Source organism: Lottia gigantea (assembly GCF_000327385.1).
Source record: "Lottia gigantea unplaced genomic scaffold LOTGIsca_57, whole genome shotgun sequence".
NCBI lineage: Eukaryota > Metazoa > Mollusca > Gastropoda > Lottiidae > Lottia > Lottia gigantea.
Window position 1 is genome coordinate 1460002 of NW_008709945.1, and position 11618 is coordinate 1471619.

Genomic DNA, 11618 nt, shown 5'->3' on the forward strand with positions numbered 1-11618 from the left:
ACAGTCTACCTGAATTTGAAGAAGTATTCATGGATATTGGGTGATGTTTCACAAAAATTATTTGGGATCAATTCAATCATAAATATGGAATTTCTCAATATAAATCCTAACTAATGACAAATTCTATTGAAAGACAAGCCCCAGACACTCTGCAAATCATGCCTCTAGTATGTTTATTACCAATTAAATTAACTCTATATCGATTAGACTGGCCGTGTTTATTGTTGAGAAAGGCCCTCAGATTTGTGCAGAAATCTTTGTGTCTTGGGGAACAAATAAAGAGACACAATAACAATTACATGTACTTTCAAATATATCTTGCTATGAAGCTTTCTTTGGAAAATATTCTTGGATTGCTATCCCTAAAAATTGTGTCCGGTTATTTACCACCTGTGTGTGACAATAAACAAGTGAATAAATAATAAATAAAAACAAATTTGATTACTGATATGAGACAATGGTTAAAAATAACAAAACAATAACAAAATTTGAACAACAAAACTGGTTCTATATTTAATTACTTTGGGCCAAACTGAAACAAATCAATATAACCTTTTTTTTCCTGATAAACACGTACATGTGTTCTACAAATTTTTGTGACATTAATAAAACTATTTGTGAAAAAAGCATTGAGTTTTACATCCCACTTATGCTACTTGTTATGATTAACATCAAGTGTTTCTGAAAAGGCTTATTGGTAATCTGAATTTCATGTCAATCTCAGGCTATTTTGATTCTTACATAATAAAGTTTAATGCCCAAATAAATGATTTTTTATACTGAAAATCAAAATACAGTACCATATAATTTATGTCTATACAATGGTTTAATAATCTTAAATGAAATGAAATGAATTTAATTATAATAATGAAAGCAAAACAACCTATAATATGAGATATTAGATAATGGCCCATGGTTTTAATAAATACATATTTTAAATCATCTCTATATACCTTTATTCTTCTATTTAACTCACTCAAATTTTAGCAAAACAATCTTTAGCACTCGTCCATATTGCAATACCCTGAAACAATAAATATTATACATCAGGGATGTTGATAGGTTTGTTGCCAGTCATGTACAGCTGGTTAAAAAGAGGCCTCATTCAAATGAAATGAATTGGTGTTTTACAGATTCTAATTGGTCTAATGATGCCATGCAGTTTGCAATGAGGATACTAGCAACTAGTTAGAATCATCTAGAGATTTCTATTTTTTAAATAGTACAGTTTTTCTCATCCATTCTTGATACAACCTGACAATGCACGACCATAACCCTACGAACCTTTCTTGATAAAAAGTCTTGCCCACATACAATTCACTAGAAAGTTGTGGATAGAAAAATGACTTCTGAATACAATATGTTACCTTCTTACACTGTTTAATTTGCATAATGGCATAATTGGTGAAAATATCGTGTAAATCTTTAACTTTTTGACGTTGAAAACGTTCAATATCTTTCAGGGCACTTTGTACATGTAATCTAAACATACAAGAAACCATGTTTGAATCACTTTTACAAATTATTTCTACAGACATATACAAATGACATGAAGAGGGATTTACGTCTTACTCTTCTGCACCAGCTTCTGTCAGGGGGGCCAAATTTTTTGATGGGGGGCTCAACTATAGCGACTCAACAAGTCCTTTAAGTCATTTTTGTGCCCTGGCCCCTCTCTAACTACAGGCCTGCTTTTGTCACAGTAAAAATTTTCAGAAACTACAGACCACAAAATGAGTCAGAATAAATTCCCATGAAAAAACAGTGACAATATCACATCTGTATATCACAATGAGGAATATATAAGAGAGTTGAAGTGAATGGAGTTATACGTCTTTTCACCTGATTGTGTTAATGCAACAAAATGCAGTGTGCCTACTCTATTTTGATTTTCAAACTGTCAAGGGATCTTTAACGCAGCACACAGGGCCTCAGTTTATTGAACATTCCAATATGACTGTGGAAGAATAATATCTTACTGTGTTTCTTGTGTAGCCTGTTTCACATCAATCTCTGCCTGTTTTATTTGTTCTTCAAGTTGTTTTATTTTCAAATCTCTCTGTTCTGGGGTATCACTACCAAATATTTTAGATTTCATACCAGTTATAGAGAATGCACCTGCTGGTTTTCCTTGTACCTTGAATTGGAAAAACACAAATTCTGTTAATTCACAATGACCAGTACTGATGAAGTTAAGTACTCCCTTGATGTATTGAGTACTATATTAACAGTGATATTTCTATATCACTCTACAATTGATGTATTGAGCACTATTTTAACAGTGGTATTTCTATATCACTCTACAATTGATGTATTGAGCACTATTTTAACAGTGATATTTCTATATCACTCTACAATTGATGTATTGAGCACTATGTTAACAGTGGTATTTCTATATCACTCTACAATTGATGTATTGAGCACTATTTTAACAGTGGTATTTCTATATCACTCTACAATTGATGTATTGAGCACTATTTTAACAGTGGTATTTCTATATCACTCTACAATTGATGTATTGAGCACTATGTTAACAGTGGTATTTCTATATCACTCTACAATTGATGTATTGAGCACTATTTTAACAGTGATATTTCTATATCACTCTACAATTGATGTATTGAGCACTTTTTTAACAGTGGTATTTCTATATCACTCTACAATTGATGTATTGAGCACTATTTTAACAGTGGTATTTCTATATCGCTCTACAATTGATGTATTGAGTACTATTTTAACAGTGAAAATATGTTATTCTATTTCATTGTATGTTCTTAACATGTATTTTTGAGAAAAATAAACCCCAAAAGATCATACAATGGAAAATTCAGTAGAATACATACCAACATATCTCTTTCTTTAGCTTTAGATGACAATGTATCTTCTGCTTTCTCTAAATCATACTGTACACATTCATACTTCCTACATACAGACCTATTAAATAAACAGACCTATTAAATAAACAGACCTATTAAATAACAAATTGATTCTATAACATTGGGACATTCATATATTCATAGTGGTCATACTTATTTCTCCTTGTAAAAATTACCAGTAGTTCCAACTTAATCTTAATGACATGTTTACTGAACTGTTGTATACAATCAGGAGTTTTGTTTCAAAGAAAATCTTACAATCAATTTTGTTGTAAATTTGGAATTTCTGAATGTCACATTACATATTTAAGACATTTTGTGAAATGGTTTTTTTTCAGTAATTCGTTTACCAGATACATAATTAGTTAAAGGGGAAGGGCATTTTTCTGGGTCTTTATTGTGCTTTAATAGTCTTAAGAAATACTAAAACACACGAAAATCCCTTCAAATATACCTCAAACTAGAAATTCCTATATATATGGCATAGTCTCGCTAAAGTTCGAGTCGAATTTTTAACTTTCAAACGTGAATAATTATGGATACACATCGATTTGAAGGCCCAAATTTCGATGATGAGCTGTGAACACTATGACTAATTATGTAAGCTAAAAAAAATTCCTGTTTCTGAAACTAAGGTATGATTGGTCGAAGGGATAGTGAAGGTGCTTCTTTAAATACAATTTAGTTACCGTAAAGCATCACCAAAGGCTAAATATTCCTTCAACTGATCAGCAAAATGTTCTTCTTCTTCTAACATTGGATCTATAGAGGAAGATAATCTGAAATAACCAAAATAACTTCCTGGTCAGCTTATTTAAACAATTCATAGCAATTTAATACATACTACAATATTGAATCTTACAGGATAATTTGCAACAAACAAAGGATACATTACTGAAACTACAAGCTACGTGCTGGTAACACTTTACTAACAACAATACCTGAGCAGCTTCGTAAATTTATGTTCCACAGTTTTGTGGGCACAAGGACATTGTAGAATATCGGGTAATGTCTTGATGGACTTAATTAACTGTTCATCTAAAAGCTATGTACTTACACGTCCATATAGTGACCAGCACTCTGTAGGGGTTCAGCCATATCTTTCTCTATACAACTCCATTCACCAAATACTCTAGCATAGTTACCATGTACTTTATGTATACCATATAACTTATCTGCCATTCTCTAAAAGAAAAGACAAATAGTAAACAAAATATGCATAATTTACACAAGATGAACAATATATACAGTGTGTAACAGATTCATTAAAATAGGAATTGAGACCGAACCCTGTATCCCAGTGTACAACAATAAATGCCTTTGGAAGAAGTATTCCATGTTTAAGAAACTTTATTTGATTGTAAATTTTCCAAAAAAAATTACCATAAGCTTCAACAAGACTAAGATAAAGAAGTTTCAAAACATTAGCTATAAATTGGTGTATAGTGACATATAAAATACAGTAATTTAAAATGCTGCTGTCACATCATTTAAATACAAAATTCAAATCATCTGGTTTTATAAATGGAGGTTAAGTTTCTCACCAAGACTGTTATCTTATATTACTTACAGCTCTTATTTTGAGAAGATTAGAAATATTGGCCTGTAATTCATTAGCATAATTCTTCACTTCTTCAAATCTTCTGAAAAGATTGAAAATTTTACTGAACAAATACCAGAAATATTAGTTAGCAAAGATAGTTCTTTTACTTTACAACTAGTTCCATGAGTTTTTTCTGCATTTGCATCAAATTTGAATTTAAAATATTGGTTCTTCAAGGCACATCTAATGTCACTCACACAAGACAAACATCAATCAGAACTAGTATCAATAATTGCAATAAAGCACACAACAAATAATCAGAAATTAACATTGGAATAAATAAAGACTTACCTGTCTGGCTTTTTTAATCTAAAAGAGGCACTTATAGCCTTTAATTTGGAATCAGCCTGCAATATAATTAGTATTTTTGAATAAAGTATTATACATTGATAAATTAAATGAACCCCAGCAGGGGCGAGATTTTGGGTTGAAACACAAGAATTTGCACTTTGAAAATTGAAGTCTTAAATCAAACAGATTACAATTATTCACATAAAATCTACAGTTTTGCTCATATTCATTACAATGTAATCATAGAGTGTAAAATCATATAGTCATCATTTGTATTAATATCACCATGAATAACATGACATAAGCATAATCAAATATTATTGAAAGAGTAAGATTAATACATACCTTACTCTGGAAGTCAGTATTATAAACAGTATCTTTCCAGCCTGCATCCTAAAATGAACAAAAAAAAATTTCCGTTGATTAATTACACAATACATTCTCATGCTAAAAAATATGATTCATGGCAGATTAACTTTACAGAATAGCTTTTCTGTTGATAAAGAAAACTGAAAAATTTCAAACAGTTTCTCCCTATTTCCAGTGACTGTTATAATGAAAACTGTTAGTCTATATTAGTAATGATTGTCAAGACTTTCTTACCTGCTGCATGAAACCAAGGAATATTTTATCTTTTGATAATATAGAATGAGCAGCTACCCGTAATAAAAATACCTAAAATCATAAAATTTGGTCATCAAATAAAAAAACTCACCAGTTCAATTCAATAGCATATAAAAGTAATAGACCATATAATTCACATGGTTCAGAATCAATTCCAATAAACCCAAGTCACATGATCTTGTCTGACATTCAGCTTATAGAGAACATAGACAGAATAAGATGAGAAGCTTTCATTACCTTAGAATTAAATACATTTGAAAACCAAATCAGTTAGAGCACAATTTGTGATGACATAATAAGGGTCAATAAGGGTCAGAGATTTGGCTTTTGAAAAGTCTTTGAAAATGCAAACTTTTTTGGTTTTGAACTTGTCTGGAAAGTTACATGATAATAATATCATTTATAATATCCCAAAACTTTTCTAAAATTCAAAAGCCACATCCCACCTCTAATGCAGCTCTCCGCCTTTCAATAAATTCAGGATCAAATTTATCTGTAGCAGCATTCTGCCAAGTATACGATGCCTTTTTCTCTGGTAAGGGAGGTATGACTATAGTAGGATACATAATTTCTAAATAATTTCTTAATAATTCAAATTCACTATATCTTCTCCATAGTGACGTAGCTCCATCATTGAAACCCTTCATATTTTCATCTGTTACTCTGCAATAAAATCATAAGAAGCCCTGAAGCACTAAAATTCATCTCTTTTATGCATACACATTGACAATTTAATTGAAGTATTTTTTTCACATACAATGTAACCGTCTGTTTTGGCAAATATGCATTCCAAAAACATTGTAATGATCAAGCCATGAACAATCTGGCCACGGAAAAGCTCCAAACAGCAGCTAGATTAAATTCGTTGACCTAGTAGTATTTTTCAGATATGTTTGATGCATTCATGCTTCAATGATCTAGTTATAATTTAACATGTTTCAATCTGTCTATCGGCGTCTGAGGTCATCAAATATTGTCACAGAAAACAGACCCACAACAGCACTGCACTGCTGTTTCACATCCCCTCTTCCCCACCCGAAGAGCTATAGCCAAATCATTCAGTCTCGAGTCATTTCATTTTCAAAATCAGTGTAACGACTGTAGCCACAATTATTTTTGTTTGCGCTTTCAAAATTGTCATAGCACTTTACTGTTCGACGCATTGATTTAGCCTACCTTGTTTCTATCAAATATACAATGAATGTGTCCTGCATTTTCATTGATGCATTTGTTCTTTTTTCTGGTTCTGAAACTGTTATTTCCATCCATTGTAATAGATTGGCCTGCAAAAAAAAATAAATAATAATAATTGAAAATTAATGTCATTAAGATGAAGGGGGGTGTGTCCTTTTTTTTCAATTTTACAAACAATCAGACTTGTAAGCTTATCACAACACACCTCTCAAACCAGCAAAAATAAGTTTCAGGCTATCAAAATAAACAAAATCATAATTAAAAGAGACAGATCAAAGAAAACAATGTCATTATAATGAGATTACTCGTCTCTATCTCAACTCTATGACACTGTGCTAATTTTCCACGGTAATCAATCATAAATCATTTATTTCGCACCAGTCTCGGGAACACAGACTAAAAGAACCACCTTGCAACTGGACACATTAGATCAAATCAATATATAATCTGTAGATAATTTTATTTAGTACCTTATTCGCTATCTTTGATTTATCTGCATGTACGTCATTTAGTTCTGGGGTAATTTTTTCAGGGCAATAATCAGGCGAATTTTCTTCGTCCGCCATGTTTCTTGTATTTGCCGTAAGCAGGTCTACTATTACGACATTTGGATGTCTTAAATACACTAGGCCTATTTCATTTGAAATTGATTTATCTTTGTTTTTCTCATTATATTCCATTAAAAACAATGAATATGGATAATAATTTTGATAGTAAATTGATTTAGCGGTTGATCTTAAACTGTTAATAGCGACATTTTATTTGAGATTATCTCCCTTCGACCATCAAAATGATAAATGTCAGACCACTTATAACTTCCCCATGAAATTAATGTACACGAATTATCAGAGTATAGCCTAGGCTATAATATCTTTCGATCAACAAAATTTTTCCGTCATTTGTCCGTTTTAATAAGAAGACTGTTTTTTAAGTTTTTTTAATGGGCCTAATAAAACTGTTTAACAAAAAGTTTTGTCTGCCTTTCAGTCTCCTGTTATTATGACAAGATTTGTTCCAATATATTTAAACGCAATGAAACGTTTTGATTTATTGAACAAAGTTGAATTTTTTGAACAAGTTCTAATGGGAACTAACTCTGTCAGAGTTAGCATCAATTGGGGTCGGTACAATACTGAAAGGACTAAAGTTCGGCAGTTAAGCTGCAATGATTGGATTCCTGTCGAGAGGGGAGCAAATTACTTTACTCTTCATTAATTGAGTAGATTAACCACATTGCAATATCGGCGATTATAAACATTTGAGGAGGAAATATGTTTCAACATTGGTGGTTGTAGTCTGTGACTGAATCGCTAAGGGTCTCGTTTGGTAGAGATTAAAATTTTCGCTCGGATCAGTATCGCTGATATGGTTCTGAGGTGCTAATATGGGATTCGTATTTCAAATGAAACATTATTGTGTGCTAGGATCGCTCATAGGATACCCAATGGACGACAATTGTCATGTCCATTCAATGGGGTCATAGCATAGGCTATATTGTACTACTTCATTTGGGCTACGTAGGCTACGTAAGCCGAAACCTTTGAATAATAATAATGATACATGTACACAGTTGTAATTGATTATAAATTTTCAAAGAATTACAGGCATATTTGTCTTGTTACAGATGTCTGATTCGCCAAAATCTATAATTTACAGGCCAACAAATGGGCGAATATCTCCTTATTTCCCCTCAGCTGTTACTGTGTCACTATTTTAATTTAAACAAATACAGTTTTTAATTGGCAGATTTCCCTTGAATACCTTCAACAATGTTTAAAAAAAAGGCTCAAATGTTTTACTCTAACTGGGACAATGACTTGAAACTTGAGACGTCTAACAATAATTAAACTTAGACTATTGGTGACGCTGAGTCGACTCAGCAGATTCCAAAATGTCAACACAAAGGTACATATCGTCTTTCAAATCTTAAAAAGTTACAGTTTCTCTTTTTAAATAGAATTTTAATGTGTTTGTGTGAACCATTTAGACAGTGTCTCGATGGGGAGGCACGAAATGTAGAAATTAAAACAAGTTTATCTGATGTCGCCTTGCTACAGATTAACAAACCAGACGATAGTGAAAAAAACAAATCAATATGGCTTCGAAAAATAAAATAAAAAAGAGAAAGAAAGAGAACAATGCCATGGCCTATATGCACCAAACTTAACAATTATTGTAAAACATACACTAATATTTCCTTGCATGGAATTCTACATGATGATTTAGAAGAAATCTAACTTGTCTTGTGAAAATCAGTTGGGTCCCCCGGGGAATTTCTTTTTAACAGACGCCCTCCTGCGACCCGAGACCCCTCTGTAAGTCGATTTAATGCCTGTTAAAGATTCCCTTGGGTGCTGCGGCCCTTTTATGGGTGGGTTTGGGGTGCTAATGAACTTATGGTAGCTGAGTCACTGGTGAAAGTCTGGCATAGATTTTTGTTTTGTTTGTTTTTGCAGGTTTCTAAACTTTTGTGTTGTGTGTTGTCGAGCGCTTAACTCATCTCGATTCACATACGGGTTTTATGCAAATTGTATTGTAAAAGCAAAGGAGGATGTATGTTACATCCAATTTTTGTTTTGCCTCAAACAATTTCCTGTTAACCTGTTAACCTGTTATTACTACCTGTGAATCGTGCTACACTTCGAATCTATTAGCGTTTTCTCTTGCAAATTGAGAGAAACCAACATAAATATTAATATATAGGTGTTAAACCATGGTAACTAATAACAAAATAGTCAGATCTCATGATAAACTTACAAGAAAAACATAGTTGACCTTGAAATCATCTGATTAGCGTTTGATCTCAAGGTCAAGGCATCCTGTAGACTAAATAGCATGCTAATTGCTTCTTCTTCTTGATCGTGCCACAAATTCATTATTACCTCGTTTTATTTAACAATCATACCGATAGATCTAGGAAACATTAGGCGAGGGGCCAAGTAGGGTCCACAAAATTGTACAATGGGGACACCTGTTCTTGACACCAAGTCATCCATTCTTTTTCACGATCAAAGGCCATCCCACAAATCTATCATTTCGTTAAGAATTTTCGAGCAATGCCTTTGTTCGTATTTTACCGTGATATAGTTTAGTTCGTTTAAAAAAAAACAGCTTTCAGTCTATATTTCCAATAGTAGTTTGCTTCGTGCATTATAGATCTTAGTGTAGATCTCAAATATAAAACTGCCAAGACTTTAATTGAAAATAAACTTTATTGAATTAAAGGTAGGTAATTATATTAGGTACCTAATAGCTTTTGAAAAGTTGACCATCGGCACCTCAGAAAAAAAGTAGGATAATATCTCAAGTGTTCGATTTTCTGCTGGCCAAGATTTTGGGAATTGGCAGTGGTCCTGACATCTTTCTCTATAAACGATGAGCTATCTAAATGACAGATATAAACACACTTTTAACTGACCTCATTTCTTGAAGATTTTTAAGAGAAAGAAGTGGTCAATATTGGTCAATGACCCCCCGAGGATAGGGAAGTAGGTCAGTAGTAAGTATACCAGATGAATGGGAAATGATAAAGTTCCAATTAAACTCTGATAAACTGTACTTTTACTGATATAAATGTTTATGTTCCGTATACATCAAAGCTCTTAAAATATAAGGTGTCTTGACGGTTATTCTGAATTACTCAGTGAGCTTCGGGCCCTGTTTCACAGGATCGTAAATCCAGATTTTCAGAAATACAGCAACTTCATTATTATTAAGCTTAATTAATAATAGATGACCTTTTATACCACAAAAAACAATAAAAGGTTCACAATCTGTTATATTGTTTAACCATTAATTTTTTGTGGCAGCACTATGAAGAAAAATATATGACGTCTTCAAAATCGCCACAATCTATGGCACAGCAATGCACCATTTTTGCGAAAGACTAAGATTTTTTACACTATGTAAAATGCAATCCCCCCCCCCCCCCCAAAAAAAAACACTGAAAGTATAGAGGGGGGGGGGGGGTGTTTCAGAGCAGGACCACACTCTTTACTTTGGGACTCAAACCCCACCGTAAAAACGCCAACGTCACAGGGGGTGTGGGGGGGGGGGGGGGGATAAAGCAATAAGAAAATATATTGCTGAGGTAGTAAAGAAATTCTATATTTTAAGTATATTTTTTAGTTTTTAAAAGAACATTAATGGCGAGGGTATTTAATCACCTCCGTCCATCTATCATAATTCCAGCTGTTTAATACGTCCAAAGTGACCATAATATATATAGTGCTAGATCATGTTCATCATGGTGGGAATTGAAAAACAACTTTAAGGTGATGATTAATATCAGCTGTTCTTTAAGTTCGGTATGGTGGGCTGTATTGCTCCGCTCATTTAACGATTGCTATGGCGTTTTCCAGTTTAAAGAAAACAAACGTGGATAATGGGGTCTTTTAATTGCTCTAGATTTTCATTAAGATGATAAGAACTAGTTATATAATTGAGTAGATTAGTCATTTCTTTCTATTTCACTGTGATATAATGTTATCACAAACCCATCCTCGAAAAGACATTCCCACTTGCATTTACACTCATAGGAGAAGTTCATAGGCCGAGGGGGATTTTTTACAAGTTCTGCTTGTTTCTGAATCGGATATCATCATAATTTGTAAATATACAATGTATGATATGAAATAAATAATATTGTTTAAACCAAGTTCATAGGCGTACGGATCGGGGGCAGGCAGGATTGTCCGAAATTTTCCCACGAATTTTACCTGCATTGATCTTTGTTTTCGGGTTGTTGCCCCATATTTTTTCTGTCGCTGCCCGAAGAGATAATATTTACCACCCTGTATATTAGTCCACATTAAACGCATTTTCCTATCATTTCGATTGATATTACGCTTAATTAGAGCCTTAAAATATATTTTCTTCTCATAACCTCGAGAAGCTCTCAGGTCCTACCCTGCCAAAAGAAAACCAGTTCTCTTATTTGGCAAATACAGGTCTCCTAGTCCGAATTCCAGACATTTTTCATTCCAATTTCCACTGCAAATATTCCGACCGAAATTGCAGACGTAGGAAAT

General features: G+C 32.9%; 1 protein-coding gene across 1 annotated transcript; it reads right to left on the minus strand.

Moving 5' to 3' along the window:
• Nucleotides 1-976: 976 nt before the first annotated feature.
• On the minus strand, nucleotides 977-7154 carry LOTGIDRAFT_234986 (hypothetical protein; the record flags this gene model as incomplete). Its single annotated transcript, XM_009063402.1, has 13 exons — nucleotides 977-1024; nucleotides 1368-1482; nucleotides 1980-2137; nucleotides 2844-2934; nucleotides 3566-3655; nucleotides 3934-4061; nucleotides 4447-4516; nucleotides 4771-4826; nucleotides 5116-5163; nucleotides 5374-5445; nucleotides 5841-6057; nucleotides 6571-6677; nucleotides 7059-7154. 13 exons carry the CDS (start codon nucleotides 7152-7154, stop codon nucleotides 977-979), a joined length of 1296 nt encoding a protein of 431 aa, XP_009061650.1.
• Nucleotides 7155-11618: the final 4464 nt, after the last annotated feature.